The 19,224-nt window shown below is 40.3% G+C and overlaps 1 protein-coding gene across 2 annotated transcripts in view; it reads left to right on the top strand.

Annotated features, from left to right (window-relative positions):
* Positions 1-19,224, top strand: part of MCTP2 (multiple C2 and transmembrane domain containing 2) — a 237,802-nt gene that overhangs the window by 98,525 nt on the left and 120,053 nt on the right. Inside the window, exons 9-10 of one of the 2 annotated variants that reach the window (XM_035024053.1) lie at positions 7,268-7,432; positions 9,634-9,764. In XM_035024053.1, the coding sequence (XP_034879944.1) occupies positions 7,268-7,432; positions 9,634-9,764 (296 nt within the window). Of the gene's footprint in view, positions 1-7,267; positions 7,433-9,633; positions 9,765-19,224 lie in introns of those variants that run through there. The other variant, XM_035024055.1, reaches the window with a different exon arrangement.

Genomic DNA, 19,224 nt, shown 5'->3' with positions numbered 1-19,224 from the left:
TTGACAGAGAGAGACATAGCGAGAGCGGGAACACAAGCAGGGGGAGCAGGAGAGGGAGAAGCAGGCCTCCCGTAGAGCAGGGAGCCCGATGTGGGACTCGATCCCAGGACCCTGGGATCATGACCTGAGCCGAAGGCAGACGCTTAACGACTGAGCCACCCAGGCACCCTACCTTAGGTTTTCTTAGCCCTGTCTGTTTGGTCTCTCAGGCATCCTATACCTGAGACCAGTTCTCGGCATTATATCCCCTCTATTTTCAGTACCCATTGTGGTTCTCTTTTCCCATTGGATTCTGATGCAACCTATAGGGGCTAAGCCTTTGCTATTGGCTTTTTTTTTGGATACTTTTAAAGTTGCCATTACTTTGTAAGAATCATGAATCACAGGATAAGTATTCTGCATGAATTTGGGTTATACCCTCTGTTTTCCTTCGAGTTTATTCCTTTTCCTCTATCTGTCCCTCTGTTTCTGTCTGACATCTAAGACTTATGGAAAGCAGTCTATAAATCTATAGAACTATCTCTATATCTATCCATATATCTAATCTCATCTACCTAATTTATTTGTCTATATTATCTGTCTGTATCTCTTTAACCTAATTTATTGTCTGTCTATATGTCTGTCTGTCTATCGGTCATCTGTCTCGAATTCTCACTGTGTGGGCCCAAAGCTGAATCTCTTAACCCCGATGTCTCTGCTGCCTTGTTATGAAGTCTAGGTCAGCATTAACCTGGGCAGAAAGACCTCTAGGGGCTTTTCTCATTTCTGGGGGTCTCAGTCATGTTCAGGTAAGGCCATGAATCTGTTGGCACTCTCCAATCTCATGTGTTCTCCGGACCAGAAAAGCAGAGCCACTGCCTCGCGAAAGTTTTCATCAAATGTCTCCTCTCAATGATGTAAGAGTCCACTTTGGCCCAAATCCTGTCACTGAGCACATACTAGCTTGGCCAGAATACTGTCCTGAGGATTCAGAGATGAACTGGACTTGGCCATTGCGATTGCTGAGTCAGCGGGAGACGAGAGTAGGGAGGTAGGAGTATTTGGAGGGCGTGGTTAGACCCTATGCTAGCCTTGCAGGTGGGCTGAAAGCTGGGGACAGAGAAAGACTGCAGTGAATCTTCCCAAATGAGAGGGAGGAAGTGAATTGAGATACAACCATATCAAATAATGTGGTCCATGGCAAGTACTCCAAAGCATTTATTATCAGGTTCAACCAATTGGGTTTTCAAAGTGGAGCCCCTGGGACCAGCAGCATCAGCATCACCTGGAAATTGTTAGAAATGTGAATTCATGACCCACCCCACCCTCCCAACATTTCGGACCTCTTGAATTAATCTCTGTGGTTGGAGCTCAGCAATCTTTTAGCAAGCCTTGCAGGTGATTCTGAAGCAGGTTCAAGTTTGAGAACCGCTGGTGTGGACTTGGGTCTGCGTTGGGGTGTTCGAAGAGCAGGAGACAAAGCTAGAAGCTAGAAGACAAAGCTGCTAAGTCTTAGGTAGCGGTGGGATTAGGATGAAGCGAGAGCATTGTCCAGAGCGCAAAACATCCTACAGGTGCTCAGGGGCCAGCCCTGCCCGTTGCAGAAGCCTGAGAGTGAGTACTTTGCTTGCTCCACTGTACAGGGAGATAGGGCAGGTCCTGGATAGGGATGCCCTTGAAGTATTGTACCTGAAGGAGAGACCTAGAAATGTGCAACACAGAAGGGAATCCAGAAATACTGCATACTGGGTGTTTAACTACATATGAGCACAGCATTTAACTTTGAACTTCTAGGGGTTAGGGTGAAAAAGAAAATCTTGTTGAATCATGTAGCCTTCATGTTTTTTTTTTTTTTTTTTTTCATTTAGGTTTTAAGGATAGGAAATGTGTTAGAAGCGTTTTCCTGGTCTGAATCCCTGAGAAATGGGTATTTATAGACTGTATCAAATTTTTAAAATATCTTCCATCTTTTATTTCGGAGTGCAAAAACTGAGCAATGGCATTTTTTCACAATGAAAAAAATGTTAAATTTGGTATAAAACTTTTCTAGCTAATGTGTCTGTACAACTTGCAGGTTATTCATTATCCTTGGGACTATAATCTAGTTCTCATGTACAACTATAAATCTCATGGTCCATGTCCATGTCCTTGTGGGAAATTTAAAAGACTTTCTTTATATCCTTACGCAAAGATTTTTTTTGTGTGTGGTTCTAAGAGAATTTATGCCTACAGGATCCTCTTCAGATGATATAAGAAGCTGCCAGGAGCTTCTCTGGGAGCCTGTTGCATGAATGTATGGATCTTCTCATGTCATGCTATAAAAGCTGTTGACAATGAACAGTTGTTTTACATGTGAAAAAAAAAAAAAAAGCTTGGAGTATTTCAGGGAAACCTTTTATAGACTGAATGTTCTCCCTTAGCTTTTCTAAGCAACACCAACAGAGTTGAATCTTGTTTTGTTGTTCATTTAGCTTACAAAGTTAGTTAATTTTTTTCCATGCATTTGTTTCCACTGACACCTCCTTTCTCACAAAGACCTAGGAAAACTAACTCATGAGAGTCAAAATAGGACACGTTGGTGGCATTAGAATCCCTATTTTCATATTCCTGTAACTGAGATCATAGAGAAAGTACCCACACAGTATTTGGCACCTAGTAAGTATTCCTTCCTAGAAAAATCTTGTGAACATATTTTCCTGCTGCTCCTCTCTTTCATTTCTATCTTTTAAAAATTTGGTTGGTATTTTGTCCCACCCAAGGGAGGGCTTTGGATAATCGTCCTATGGTATTGGTCAGCATGGTCTGTTCTGGAGTGTGGCCTAGATGACTTTTGATGATTGCTTTTGATGACTTTAGGCTGTGGCCCCAGCTCCTGAACTGCATCCTACTCCTTTCAAGATCTTTCTTTACTCCTAACCCCTCTGCCATTCTTCCTGGCCCACAACAGAGAGGAAGCACCTTGCTGACATGTGTGTCATTTCTGGGTTTTCTTCCGCATCGTGCCAAGAGACTGGAGTCCACATCACCGTCTCCCCAGCATGCCACTTGGCCGGAATCCTACAATAAGGCATGTGGCCAAGCCGTAATCCATTTTATATGTCCCAGGAATGATAGTCGTTCACTGTTTTGAGAGTCTGTGCCTAGATCACAAACTTGTGAAGATTCTCCACAGTTCTTACCTTCAGCTTTGCTCTCTCTCTTTTTTAAGATTTTATTTTGTTTATTTGAGAGAGAGAATGAAATAGAGCATGAGAGGGGGGAGGGCCAGAGGGAGAAGCAGACTCCCTGCTGAGCAGGGAGCCCGATGGGGGGCTCGATCCCAGGACTCCAGGATCATGACCTGAGCCGAAGGCAGTCGCTTAACCAACTGAGCCACCCAGGCGCCGAGCTTTGTTCTCTTTTTACCCTTCCTTCCTTGTCCCTGAGATTGTCATGACCCAGAAGTAAATTGTTTCTGAAGCTTTTCATTTTTCTGAAAGTCAGTATGGTTTTTTCCTTTTTTCTTTTCTTTTTTTAAGATTTATTTATTTTAGAGAGAAAGATTGTGTGGGGGGAGGGGCAGAGGGAGAGAGAGAATCTCAAGCAGACAGATGACTCCCTGCTGAGCATAGAGCCTGAGGTGGGACTAGATCCCACAACCCTGAGACCAAACCATGACCTGAGCCAAGAGTCAGACTCTTTTTATTTTTTATTTATTATTTTTTTAAGTGTTAGAATGAGAGAGAGAGAGAGAGCATGAGAGGGGGAGGGTCAGAGGGAGAAGCAGACTCCCCGCCGAGCAGGGAGCCCGAAGCGGGACTCGATCCCGGGACTCCAGGATCATGACCTGAGCCGAAGGCAGTCGCTTAACCAGCTGAGCCACCCAGGCACCCCATGGAAGTCAGTATGTTTCTAAGTTAAATATCATACCTCGTATTTACTGGTAATAACTAACGTGTGTGCTTCAGATGGAAGTCATGATTTCTGTTCAGAGAAAGGGCGTGGATTTGGTGGGGTGGGGGATGAGGAAGAAAGAGAGCCTATGAATGAAACAACATAGAAACAGTGAAAGGTTCTGATCCTTTGGGAGGAAGGAGAAAAATAACAAAACCCTGATGTACTATATTTTATCCTTTATGTCGGCTGAGAAATTAGGGTCAGGACCCAGAAACTTTGCTCTATCTCCTGGTGTTTGTTTCAGCTCAGGTGGGGTGGGCTTCTCCTTTGATGGGTCATTTCCTTCTCTGCTTTCACATTCCAAGCTGCATTAAGATGACAAATTTCACTTAGAGGCTCAGGCACAGACATGAAAACCTGAGCTATGGAGTTGGCAGAGTGAGTGCAGAAGAGTGGATTTATTGTGGGGAGAAAGGGATCGTTTGAAGAGCACAAAAGATTTGGGGAGCCCAGCTCTGAATCAGAGCTCACAGAGGATGGCCCCTACCATACCTGCCCCTCCCCACTGACTCTGCTCTTAAGCCTCATCACTTGTCTCAAGGCTGAAGACAAATAAATGTTAAAGTAATTAAGACACTTCTTCAGAGCACACATACACACACCCCAGAATATGTTGCTCATAGACAAAATTTTATTTGGACATAACCTTGTAGTGGGTTTTGCAGAAAGATTGAGGGTAAAACAAGGAGAATAAAGGCCCTGTGTTCTTTTTCTATCTGTGAACTCTGAAGTAAATAGTTCACTTTTCCTACCCTGCCTTTAGTAAGGAGGAAAAAAAAAAATCTTGGACGGCAAAGACCAAGTCCGTCACATCAAACATGACTGCGTTAAATACTAAAATGTTCAAAGTCCGACTGAGATAGATAAAGGCTTTGATGGAAAGTGGATATTTCCCAGGGACATTACAAGCAATAATCCAGATGTTATGGTGTAATGCAACGAGTGTCCGTGGATAGATCAGGAGCTCCAGCCAAGCCGCGCCTGATGTAGGCCTTAGCCTTGCCCTCCCATGCTGTTCCGCCATATGGAACCTATCTCTCGGCCCCCTTAATAACCAGCTTTGGATTCCATTTTCACAGAGCTCATAGAGCTAAGTGGGGCTGTTTTATGGACAAGTTAGATAGAAGCCTTTCCAAGATAAACATCCAATTTGAAATTAGGACATACCAAGCCACAAAATTATTTTAGGGCATATTTCATGGAAGCACTGCCATTTTTCTTAGGCAATTGCCAGACTGTAGGATGCCCTTTGATCCCTTGTGGACATTACTCCCTTCTTTATAAAAAGGATTTTGAAATAGTTGCAGTGTTTAGGGAGGAATATATCTGTCGGAGCTTTGAAGCATGGTCATGGGACAGGTCATGCCTTAGCTTGTTGGTTGGCAAGTCAAACTTTAAAAAGAAAAAAATTAAAAAAAAGGAATTATAGCAGGATATATGAATCCAAATCTCATTTTTCTTTTAGAGGTAGAAGTTTTCAGCCCGTGTACCTAATAAACTATAAAATGTATTCAGTGTATCCAGATCTATATGCTTACATATAGATTTATAAACACATATGCATATATGTTTATATATGCGTCTATTTATATGCTGTGTTCTTTAATAAACATGAAATTGCTTAACTTTATTTCATAAAGCTTCATTATTGAATATATTCTATCCACAAACGAACTGGAAACAGAAGTTAAGAAAGGATTGTCCATGTTCTCCAGAGGAGTGGGATTTTTTTTTTTTTCTTTTTAAAATCTCACGCACCCTCCCTACTCTCTCAGCACCTCCAAAACTCGTGTGTGTGCATGCACGCACACACACACACACGCGCCTGCATTTTAAGAGAAAAGCAACACAGATGTGAGGTTTGAGAGTGTAGATTTCCTTAAATGTGTTTTGTTTAAGGCAGTCACAGAATGACCAACCAAATGCTTGGTGTGGTACTCCTGCATCATTTTTAAAAGTGGTGGAGTGACATGTGTTGGATGAGGTAAGCTGGTATATAATTAATATGATACTGACATACCATTTGTTGTGATAAATTGTGACTAACTGGTGTCCGAGCAAATTGGTGTCTGAATGATCTCGAAGATATATTGAGTAGACGACAGGAATGAATATATAGTGTTAGAAATTCATTGCTTTACTGTGGTACTTGATGCCATTTACATTCTTCAGTCCATTTATTTCCCCTTCAAATAAAGCAGTGTATGCTTGTACTGTTTCTTGTTATTGAGCGGCGAACGTAAATGAACTCCGCCAACTAAATGCAGCGTGTGGATCATGTGGGGATCCTCATTCAGACAGACTAACCGTAAAAAAAAGACATGGTTGAGACCCTTCAGGGAAATGTGGATATGTGCTGGGTATTTAATGATATTAAGGGAATTATGGTTACTTTTGTGGAGTGTGATCATGGCATGGTGCTTATGGAAAACCAAATACGGATTTTTGCTTTCAAATATTTCAGCCAGAGAAAAATAGTGAAGGGATACATGAGATCAGATTGGCAAAATGTTGAATCAGATGAATAAGTACGTGGAGATTTATATACCATTCTCTCTGCCTTTGTGTATGTTTGAAAATTTACATAATGGAAATTAAAAATAGAGTGTGCTTGTCCTCTTTATAATTTAATAATAGGGGATGTTTGCTTTTTTCTGTATTCTGTTTAAGGTGTGTGTGAGTGTGCATGAGTAACATAATTTAGAAAAGGAAAAAAAAGTAAGTTAACAGTTACTGAATCTCTACTGGATCCCAGGCACCGTGCTAAGGGCTTTCTACATCCTTCCCCTCCCTGCAGATCTGCAAAGCTCATTTGGCTGGCTAGCTGATGGCAGGCTGGATCTGGAGTTGTGAATCTCACAGTGGTGTTGGGTTTTTTAGTAGTAGCTCAAGGAATACAGGGAAGTGTGGACAGATTCAAGTGTGAAGGATAAATTCAAAACCATTATTTCTAAATACCCGGAGGAATTTTGTTTCCCTGCAAAGCAGTGCCTTGTTCTTCTCTCTCTATTTCCCAGAATTCCCTTCTTCCCTTCCTACTATTAAAATAGCTGAAGGCCCTGATGCAGAATTCCTACCAAGGAGCACATCTGGGTGGGAGTATAGGCCAGTGCGAAATCCAAGTGTTGCTCCCAATCATCCTTCACTATATTGTTACAAGTCCGGTGCTCGAGAAGGAAATCACATAACTGTGCTTGCAGGTTTGCAAAATCAATGAAGACTTAATAACACTTTCACCAGTCAGGGAGTGCTATTCATAATCCCATATTGAAAGCTGGAATTCCTGTGATCACCAAAGTCACACTCAAGAATTCTCAGCAAGTTTATATGTCATCTTCATTCTTTGCTTTAGTCCTCTTTGATACGTAACCTGCGGCTCTCAGAGTCCTTGAGAAAGAACCAACTTTGGAACGGGATTATAAGTATAACGTTGTTGGAAGGGAAGAATGTCTCAGGAGGAAGCATGACAGAGATGTTTGTCCAGTTAAAACTGGGAGATCAGAGGTATAAAAGTAAGGTAAGTTCTGTCAATTCCTTAAGAAGTACAAGATCTTTCATAATAAAGGAACTGAAAAAAAATGTTTTCCACTCTGAATTTCACAAGAAGAGGAGAAATTTATTTTTAGCCCTCGTAACTTTATTAGGAGCATTCCAGACAACAAAATAATTGTATAGCTGCAGTCAATTAATATACCTATTGGCTTGCTTAGCATAATTTATTTTAATATAGTAACTGGAGCAAGAGAAAGCTTATTAAATAAGAGATTTGGATGCATGATTTATTTTTGTTTTGAAAATAAGCAAACATTGTTTCAAAGATTGCAGGAAAGGTATAATTAAATATTTTCAAAATCCTACAAAAATAAAATTGTGTAATATATTTGGGTGAAAACAGTCGAGATAACGGAAAATATTTTCAAAATCATATACTATTTGCTTTCTCTTACTTGTTAGTATTAACACGAAAAATAGACATTTGATGCTGGTTGTTGTGATTTTTTTTTTAAACTGAAGTATTAGTGATTTGTTTTGAACAAAAGTAATGGCATTTTTAGCTGCCTTTAAAACTCAATCACCTTACTTTCCTGAAACAAATTCCACTTAATTTTTAATCTTAGTAATTTGATGTGGTTTTTATTTCAAAAACCATAGTCTCCAAATCATGATAATTCATTTTGCATAACTGTCAGACAGGAATATTTCCTAGGTTTTATGGATTGGGGGAACTAGGGTACTTGAAAGTTGTCACTTGCCAAAAGCCATGTAGAAACAAACAAACAAACAAAACAAAACATTGGTGGAAGATTTTGAAAATAGACCCGAGGATATTTGCAATTTGGACTTTACAGTGTAGAGGACATGACACATGCAGACCAGTGCAGTTGGGAAGTGATTTAGGGAGCAAGAGGTTTCTCTGTTGCATGCTCTTCAGTGCAAAATCAAACATTAAACATCACTTACTCCACCACAAGGAGTAAAGAATTGAAGCTCACACTGGAGAATCATTTTTGAGAAATGTGAAAAATTCTGGGTGAGTTACAGCAGAATTAGAAATATGATTATTTTAATCAGGTAGTTTCAGGCTGTACCTGACAGCGAATGTATCCAGGGTGAACACATCTCTCCACTAAGATTCCTTTAGCCAGCCCAGGGTCAGGCTAAGGATTTATAGAAAAATTATTCATTGCTAAGTACACTTTGCCCTTTGGACTAAGGTGGAGTGCAGAATTAGTCCAGTATTTGCTACAGTCCCCCTTGGGGAATATCACATTTAATTTGTGGTCAAATATTTTTTTCCCCGTGGTTTCTAAATTCTGTGATCTGATATATTAAGCTCAGTGTGAGAAAGAGCTTAAATGATAGTACATGATGTTGGCTACAGCCGACGTCTGAGTTGTCCCTGTTTTCCCTTGCAGGAATAGTTTGGTGCTCGGATTTAATAGTTGACTCAGTGCTTCTAGAGCGTGATAGTCCATGCCCAGCATTCTTGCTCCATTTTATTCACAAATTCAGTCTCTGGGTAAATGAAACAAAAGCAAAAAATGCTGCTAACAGATCAGACACATAAGCTGTTTGCAGTCACTGGGAGAACACAGAAACACTTGTGAAGTTTTCAAACCAGGCTGTTTACTTTTTTTGGTGTGGCTATAGTGAGGCTGCTCCGTCTTTCTCTCGCTCCAGTGACTGGATTCAGTAAACTCAGATTTTAAAAACAGGCAGCAGTGTCCCAGTGACGGGTTTTTCATGCAGTGCATCGGACAGATGTGAATGAACATCTCAGCCTGCTAATTTATATAATTCTTAAGCCAGCACTGAATGGATGTGCTAATAAAACTGTTACTTACTTGCATTCGATTAACCAATGAGGAGTATCTTTTGTAAGAGAGAGCAACTGTAACTGTCTATTGAGATATGTTTCATATGTCTATAATATATATATAATTTATGGTTCCTTGTGGGATAATTCTGGTGGGGTCACTCTTGCTAATGGGCTGGATAAATTCTTGAATCTGCGGGTGAGCTAAACGGGTAGTGATGGTTTGCCAATTCCCGAAATCTCAAAGTCCCTTTTCGTTCCAAAACGGAAAGTTTAACTTTCTAAGGGAGAGGCACATCGTCACGATCTCCTGCCGTGTAGAAATGAAATGAATGTCTGTAGCTGCTATAGCAATGAATGGCATTTTAAGAAAATAAATACTATAACTGCATGTTTTCTAGACACTGTGTAAGAGTGCAAATCCGCAGTGGCGGGAACAGTTTGACTTTCACTACTTCTCTGACAGGATGGGCATTTTGGACATTGAAGTGTGGGGAAAGGACAGCAGAAAGCACGAGGAGCGTCTGGGCACGTGAGTCTGCTCTGCTTTCTAACTTGTGGGAGATGTGCGTGGAGCTTGTTTCTGCATGAGGCTGGTCAGAGAGAATGTCATGATCTGTTTGGGCTTAGAGTAAAACCTCACATCCCCACCCCAGCAGCCATAAGTAAGCTGGACCCTAACCTGGGGAAAAATCTTGTTTTGTTTTAACTGGTAAATGTCATTTCATATTGATTAAGACAGAAGAAAATAGTATGTGTCGGGAATTCTTTAAAAAAAGTTATTGTGCCATCTCAGGCTATTTGGGAAATGTTTATGCACAGGTCAGTCCACTTATATGCAGTTTTTTTCCCCCAATAAATACAGTACAATACTGTAAATGTATTTTCTCTTCCTTATGATTTTTTTTTAAAGTAACAGTTTCTTTTCCCTAGCGAACTTTATTGTGAGAATACAGATAACCTACATAATATGTGTGAACTGTTTATATTATCAGTAGGGCTTCTGATCAACAGAAGAGGGCTATATAGTAGTTGAGTTTTGGGGGAGTGAGAAGTTCCGCACAGGTTTTGGACTGTGCTGGGGCATTAGCACCTCTGACCCCTGCACTGTTCAATAACCAACTGTGTAAATTTCCAGTGTACCCTATAATTTTAGTTTTGCTACTTAGTAAAATACCATATAATTTAGTAAGAAGATGAAGCTATGTGTCTCAAAATGGTGGGAAAATTTTCAGTGTCCTTGATGAGCTTTGTGGCAAACCATAACGAAATCTATTGAGGCGAGATCTATTTCCTTTCATTTCTTTACTCTGCACCCTCCCAACTTAATTGAGGGGCTTACCCATACGTAACGAGCAATACCATGAATATTATAGGTTCCTTATTGTAGCAATACCATTAAGTGAGATTGTGCCTGCACCATGGCTGGCCCTTGGGAAGTACCATGGAAATGGTGGTGGAAAGATCATCTCTCATCTTACAAATAGCCCTGCAAGTTAGTAGCATTATTCCTTTCCTGTGGAGGAGGGAATAGAGTGCAAGAGGCTTACAATTCACTTGGCCATGGACTTCAGAGCAGTGAATGCCAGGGCTAGGATTCTGTGTTTTCCAAGACCCAGTTTCTTTCCAAAAAACCACTGCCTTTTGTTCATCCCGTATACATACAATTTGTATCCAAATCTTAAATCTAGGATACAAGCATTCAAAGGGCTCTCAACAGCTGTTTGTCATCTTTTCCAAACCAGAGTCTCTGGAACCCTGGATTCAGAGAGATGCCTGGGGCTCACCATTTGGAGAAAAAGGGGGGGTTCTAAAACTATCCTGAGGCCAGGGCATCTCAACTTTTACTTCTCTTCTATATTGGGGTTCTAATTGAGGGAACGTCTTATTGCCGAAAGCTGAAAATTGAAAATGACTCCTCTAATAGAAACTCTTGGATTCACTGACGAGGGAATGCAGAGGTCCAGAGTAGTGAATGTTTTTCCATCAGCAGGGAACTTATAGGCAGAAATGGGGCGAGACCCAGCTATCCCAGTACTTCGTGCACTGCTTTTTCTGGGTGAAATACTGAGCACAGTGTCTGGCACACAGACTATTAGGTCTTCTTGCCGTCATCATCCCATCCCTCACCAGCAGCTCTCCTGGGATACTAAGCGGGGTGTTTGGTACCCATGGAACATTCCTGCCGTGTTTTTCCACGGAGGCACCATGTTCCGTGGGACTGTCTGGCATGTTGCAGGATGTTTAGTGAATCTGGCTCTTACCCACCTGATACCTGTTGCTTTCCCCAGTTAGTGTGTAGGAAATGCACAAACGCAGAGAACTCTGTGTCCCAAAGCGTTATCTGAGTGGTGGGGATTTGGGCTTCCAGTGATGAATGGCCAATGTGTTATTTTAGGAGGTGCAAAGAATAATACCCTTCCCATTTCACACATCACTGTGCTGTCCTGTTTCCTTCACATCATAGGAAATGCTTTTCCAGATGAGTGTTAAGTTTCTTCTCAGCCACAAAAAATAATTTAAGATGTCCCTTTTCTTCCATGTGTTGTCATCGGAGTATGCATTTATTTTAGTTATTTCCTGTTTGTAACTTAGACGTGTACCTGTCCTAGGGGGTCATGATGTCCTTCCTCTTCATGGATTTTAAAGGATCTTTTTGGTATCCTTTTCCTTTTTCCTCTCCTGAGGTACAAAAGATAACAAAAGCATCTCTTGGGAGCTGGCTACACAGCATTACCCTGCAGTGGGGTGAAACCTACCCTAAAAATATATACTGCTTCTCAGAGTTAAAGATGAGGTGGTGTCAGCATATGCTGAAACTCACCGACCTGTTACATACTGTTCCTTCCCACTTCAAATTTCTCACTTATTTTCTCCTCATTTCATTTTCTTTGTTATTGTATTAAGGCTTGGTTATTTTATCCACCCGTGGTTGGGAAATACCTTTTTGCGTGAGGAAACTCTCCGACAGTGTGCATGAGTCACAATTGCCTCCTAAGACATGTTGCATATTTTGTTTTTGGAGAACACCTTGATGCTAGTCATTTAAAGCCCTACATGGCCTCTCTGAAGAAATTCTCATCAGTGAAGCTTCCCTTTGCAGGCAGATTGACATGAGGAAAGGAGCACCAGCTTGGAGTCGCACATTCATGGCCTGCTGAACCAGTTTGCTAGCTGTGTGACCTCAGGCAATGGATTTGCTTGTGAAATTGGGCTTTCTTTCCATGCAGTGGGGTCTGGTCAGCAACAGTGTCTATGTGATACCTAGGTCTTTTATCAGCACTTAAATGCTAGATATTATTATTACTATTAATTTTGAGATTGTTCTGTATGACAGCTGTAGACCCCCACAACATTTGCAACTAAAATTATGCAATTTTTTTTTTTTTTTTTTAAAGATTTTATTTATTTGACAGAGACACAGCGAGAGAGGGAACACAAGCAGGGGGAGTGGGAGAGGGAGAAGCAGGCTTCCCGCGGAGCTGGGAGCCGGATGCGGGGCTCGATCCCAGGACCCTGGGATCATGACCTGAGCCGAAGGCAGGCGCTTAACGACTGAGCCACCCAGGCGCCCCTAAAATTATGCAATTTAAGAAAAAGAAATATGGCTGGTAAAATTCAGTGTGTATATATATACATATATATATATATTTTGTATATATATTGCATATATGTATATTTTTCAAAACAGTATAGACATTTTTTGAAATTTTTTGCAGAAGTTGGCAGTGAATATCTTCAAGGACATGATGCAAAGGACATTTGTTGACTGAGGATTGAGAGCAGCATTGGCATTGGTGGGGTGCTAGCTTGGTGATGGTGATGATGAACCAAGGTCTCAACTGGTGGCATGCTCTTCCCCAAAGGGGTGTCTGGATATGTGCCTCCTGAGTCACATGGAGCTTTCTGAAATCCCCTTGTGTCATGGTTCCCCTGTTGTCTTCCACTGAGCCACAAGTTATTCCCAAGGGGGTCGAGGCTGGTCCCCAGATCCAGCGTCCCCTGGACCATAGTGCCTACGAACTCTAGGGTTTATTCATGAGCAAAACCAAATCAAAACAAAAACAGAAAAATTACCAAAAAAACCCAGTCTCTGATTTTAAAATCCAACAATGGTCCAGAGACAGTGAACTTTTCGGGGGAGTAAGAAATAAAGCTAAGTTGAACCTGCTCCAACTTTTAAACAGAAGGGCAAGAGTATAAATATAGAGTATCCCCTTGTAAACCTGGGCCATTTCAAGACAATTGTATTGTTTTCTTAAAGTCTATTTTACATTTCAAAGTGATTTTAGAGATTAACTCGTTATAGAATATTCTAGGCTTTGGTTTTGAAAAGTTACTAATGAGAAAGTTCGAGTCCATTTTAACTGGGCTACCACAGAATCAACCTGCAGTCCCACATGGTGCCCTGGAAAGTGGCTCTGACGTTCTCCCAGTTTATTAGCGACTCTGATGTGGTGGAGGAGTGGGGCTGGGATATTTCTCTGGACAAATTGCACCGTGTGTCGTCGATCTGCTTTTACAACCTGGCTTGACACATTCACCGTTTTCTTCGTGTTCAGCCCCTTCCTTCGCCTCCAAGATTTACAGCTTTTAAACCTACAGCACTCTTTTCTGCCCCTCGCATTTAAGTTAAAAGCTGGCCAGTCTGTAAAATAAAACAGGGAATTATGGTAATGAATAAGAGGTTAAAAGCTATCATGGCAAGTGAAACTTGAGCAGGTTTGGGTGACTGATATGGCAAAATTATGTGTTGAATTAAAACATTAAAATGCAGCGGGATTAATGGAGAAAGACAAGAACAGGAGGTCAGAAACAATGCTTAAATCAGCACATTCACCGCCTGTAGGCTAGATAGCTTTACTAGATGCCTGTAGCAGAAAAAAAGTAGTGATTAAGTCCTTGTCTTCTTCAGGTGAAGAGAACTGTGGACTTTTCAATCTGGGAGGCACCTAGTAAATATATTTATTTCCATTCCTTTCTTATGTAGGGGAGGAATTAGAGAGTGCACAGTATTTAGATGGTTAACAAAAAACACTTGCCTTTGTCATTTGGAGTTCTTGACTTTGAGCTTCATTATGCCACTGGCCTTCGTTTTTTGTTTGTTCACTCTATTCAAGAAATACAGAGCACGTCATGTACCGGATACTGCAAAGATTCAGCAGAAAATGACAGTGATGGATGCTATTCTCAGACACTAAAAAGTTTGGGGCTGATTCAAGTTGTCAGGCAGCAGCTTGTGGGGGTGGGGGGGGGAGAGCAGCTTCCTGGATGAACGGAGATGGGTGGGTTAGCCTGACGAGGAGATTGGAGGAAGAACTTTCAGGAAGATGGAACAACATGGGCAAAGGTCAAGACAGGAGAGAGAAGGCACTCTGAGAAGCTTGAAAGGAATGAGAAGGGTGGGCAGTGTCATGAGATGAGACCTGAGAGCAGAGCAGGAGTGAGGTCACAAAGCCATCCGATTCCATCTCCTGCAAAGGAACAATGGTGGCTTCTCTCTAGACACATGCATGGGGGCCCCTGCTATTTTGTTTCCATGATATAAAGGTTGTTACAGTAGTGGGCTCTTACAGACCAAATATTTTAAGATCAGATTGTGGGATGAGAATTTCCTGGTGACCTAAGGGCCAGCGTGTGGCACCTTCTGAATGACTGTCCACACACGGTCACTTCTCTTGTGTGTGAAGTCACACATGAAGCCACAGGAACAGACCTGATTTGGTAAGGCTCATTAATCACGTAGATGGTCTGAGTGTGTGTTTTCCACATTGTTCTCAACAGAAAGAAGAGCAGTTTTATAAGTTTTATTGCTTTATCGGTTTTTATTCAGTGCATCATTGGATATGTTGGCCAGAGTTTCTTGGGCTATGGGGAGTTAAAAGCTATGCTTCAGGGGCGCCTGGCTGGCTCAGTTGGAAGAGCATGTGACTCTTGATCTTGGGGTCGTGAGTTCAAGTCCCATGTGGGGTCTAGGGATTTCTTAAATAAAAAAGAATTAAAAGGTTATGCTTTCAAAATTATTTTTAGGTCAATTTCCCTGATGCTTTTGTCAATGTGTTTGTATTGTCAGCAACCAACCTTGTAAATTTTTAAGATGCTAACATGGATGTAATTCGCCACAGCCAAATTATTAACATGTCTCCAGATCAGGGGTCAGCAAACTAGGGCCCATGGGCCAAATCCAGATGGCTGCCTGTTTTTGAATAAAGTTTTATTGGATAACAGCCTTGTTTGTTTGTTTACATTGTCTATTACTGCTTTCATGATACAAGGGGACTTGAGTAGTTTCAACAGAGACCACATGACCCATCAACTTTAAATTGCTTTATGGCCCTTTGTAGAAAAAAATAGTTTAAGTACCTATTATTTATTTATTAATTGATGTGATAATTGAAAAATTCATGATGAGAGCCGTTTAGACCATATACCTTAAAACTGATAAAATATAGCTATTGCTGTATTATTTTTCAATGAAAATTTGCATATACACTAGTAAGCTCAGCTTTCATAAATGCTTCTAAAAGGCTGCCATTTGTGTAGAGTTTGGGAAGAAATTTAGAGGATGCAAAATGGAAGGAAAACAAATACATAACACCACTTGTAAAATTATGGAATTAGACAGTGAGTCCGTGGTGTTTATTGGAATGAGAAAGAAGGAAGGAGTAGGTGGTGTTTTAATTTGCCCCCGAACCTGGGCTGAATCTGTTCTCCTAGTGTTCTCAGAGGCTCATCCTGCACTCCGCCCATAACAAGTAACTAAACAGATAAAGCCTTGGGAAAGAACAACCGATTCTGTAGTGAGTCAGTACCACCAAGAGAGAATTAAGAGACCAACTAAATCATTTAGTATTTTCTCAGGGCGGAATTTGATACCCTTTAGAAAATGGAAGACACAACTTAAATTCTCCTTTCCAAATTTTTGTATTAAAAATGTCTTCAATGGATGTATTTCAGATTATCTCTTATAAAGATTTTAGACTTTAGAGTACTTATCTTGAACCTCAAAAAAGGATATTTTGTTCACACAATACTTACCTTTCTTCAGGAGGTTCAGTGAGTATTATGGTGATAACATCAGAAATTCTGAAAGACAAATCCTTTGTATTTTTTATTTTTATTTTTCTAAGTTTTTATTTTAATTCCAGTGAGTTGACATAGTGTTATAGTTGTGTCAGGTGTAAAATATAGTGATTCAACACTTCCATACATCACCCTGTGCTCATCACAAGTGCACTCCTTCATCCCCATCACCTGTTTCCCCCATACCCCCACTCACCTCCCCTCTGGTGACCAGCAGTGTGTTCTCTACAGTTGAGAGTCTGTTTCTTGGTTTGTCACTCTTTTTTCCTTTGGTTGGTTGTTTTGTTTCTTAAATTCCACATATGAGTGAAATCGTGTATTTGTCTTTCTCTGACTGACTTCTTTCACTTAACATTATACTGTGTAGCAACATCCATGCCATTGCAAATGGCGAGATTTCATTCTTTATGGCTAATATTCCATTGCATATATATACCACATCATCTTTTTCTATTCATCAATCAGTGGATGCTTGGGCTGCTTCCATATCTTGGCTATTGTAAATAATGCTGCTCTAAACACAGGGGTGCATGTATCCCTTTGAATTAGTGTTCTTGTATTCTTTGGGTAAATACTCAGTAGTGCAATTGCTGGATCATAAGGTAGTTCTATTTTTACCTTTTTGAGGAACCTTCACACTGTTTTCCACAGTGGCTGCACCAGTTTGCATGAGACAAATCCTCTTTATTTCTTCTGTGTTTGCCGATAACGCAGTACCTCTTCCTAGCTTGGAGTTAATATAAATAATTCTTCCAGCCTCTGGCTAACCTCCAGAGCTTCTGGTTTTCCTTCAGACATGAGGGTGAGCTAGAACAATGTGGACTGAGATTAAAATAGGGTAAAATGGGAGGCCTGGAGGAGAGGTTCTTGTATGGAATTCATTTCTTCTTACTTCCAGCTTTCCTCCTTTCTTCCAGAGTGTGGGAGTAAATGTGGAAGCCAGGTGGGTAGGTGAGAAGCAGAGGGTAATTCAGTTGTAGAAAGTTTATAGAAAGTCATCTTTAGAGGGGGTGCCTGTCTGGCTTAGTTGGTAGAGCACGTGACCATTGATCTCAGGGTTGTAGGTTCAAGCCCCACATTCTGTAGGAAGCCTACAAAAAAACCAAAAAACAAAACAGAACAAAAAAAATGCCATCTTTAGAGGAGAGCTGGTTGTTCACACTAGGGAGAGGGTAGCTGTAAATTAATCCTTAATTCTTAAGATATCAATTCCCATAATGGGGCAGGTACCCTAGGAGCCTGGGTCATAACCCACGTGCAAAAGGATCAACGTTTAATTATGATTGACATGATGGCAATCTTTCATTTTGATTTGTTCTTTCAAGTCACTATGGAAGTAAAAATATTTGACTGGATCCACTCATTAGTTAACAGCATGTAGAATCCATTAGGTTCGTGCAGAAATCCCCAATCTATTGTTTGTGGAGATTGTTTTATCTAAAATAGGCAGGGCTGTTTTCATGCAGGTGTTCTTTCTTCCATCCTAATAGTCTTTAGAAATGGGATAGGTGCAAAAGTTTCATAGGAGAGAGACATGACGAAAAAGTTTGTGGAAATGTGTAATTTCTAAGACAAAACCCAGTGTTCACTTTGCATTTTGTCTGGTACGTGATTCAACTTTTGTTTAAAAGAATCAACTGCTCTATTCTGACGAGTTGTGCCTTGAAACAGGCACTGGGAGAGTGTGTGCATAGTTATTGTAAAAATGCTAATATTGCTCACAGTCTTTTTAGATGACTTTTTAGAATTAACATAAGGTTCATTTTGAATTATCCAAGAGAAATTTACCGTGTGCATCATTTTCAACTCCCAAACGTTATTTGTCTCTTATCTCCAAGTAACTTCTGGTTGTTAAAACCACCACTACAACAGAAAGGTGCAACTCAAAGGATGAAAATAAATTGTCATTACTAATGATATTAAGGTGGTTTTGCCATAAACAGGTTATTGCTCATTTGGACTAATGAAAGTGACCACCAGAAAAAAATTCTTACAAATTTGGATCACTTATCTTTCTGTAAGAAAGAGCTTTGTTCAATGAAGGTGTATATAACGATGTAAAATAATGCTTAGCAAAGTGGGTTCCTAAGCAGATGTGCTATTGCTATATTGGGTAAGAATTTGTGGGTATTTAGTTTTGTAGAATTGGCTTAAAGCATGTGACATTTCTTTCTTTCCAAGCAAAATTAATTCCTTACTTACATACATGCTCATGAAATAAAAAAAAAAGTATTTAGTAACCCCTATTTTCATGGTAGCAAACTTTAAAAGGTTCTTTATTGCTATACACACAAAAAATGTTTTGATTCAAAGCAGAGAGGATTATTTAAAAAATTATATTTTTTGTGATGTGTCTCTGGTAGAAATTCTTGATGAATTAATTACATGCAAAAGCTCTAATTTGCCACCTCTTATAACTGGAATCACTTTTGGTAATTAGGAAATAAATACACATTTAATTTTATAGGTACATATCAATATTAAAATATATTTTATTCTGTAGTAAAAACTGGTATAGATTCTTGATATTATGGATAGTTTTTCTCTTTAATTGGGAAGGGATTGCAAGGTTTCAAATGTATTAAACTGGAACTCATTAGATACCACGTGGCTCAAAATTGTCCTTGTTGCATATGTTAGGTAAAATTACCTATTTTTAAATATCTGCAAACATACAAAGTCCATTGAAGATTTAGGGTGAGAATCCATCCTCATCCGACATTGTGAGAGGCAGTTCTCCCTTTATAAAGTCTTGAATATTCATCTCGTTCAATAACAATGGAGGGAAAATGGGAATTACACACACAGGCACACACACGTATCACAGCTGGGAACAACCACTACCTACTCTCCCTCCCTCGTCGCAACCCTACCTTTTCCGCCCACCTGTGCATAAACAAAGCAGGTGT

This window comes from Mirounga leonina, unplaced genomic scaffold (assembly GCF_011800145.1).
Source record: "Mirounga leonina isolate KUSES-001 unplaced genomic scaffold, KU_Mleo_1.0 Mir_178, whole genome shotgun sequence".
NCBI lineage: Eukaryota > Metazoa > Chordata > Mammalia > Carnivora > Phocidae > Mirounga > Mirounga leonina.
Note: the sequence above shows the minus strand (reverse complement) of the source record. Positions and strands in the feature narration are given on the sequence as shown.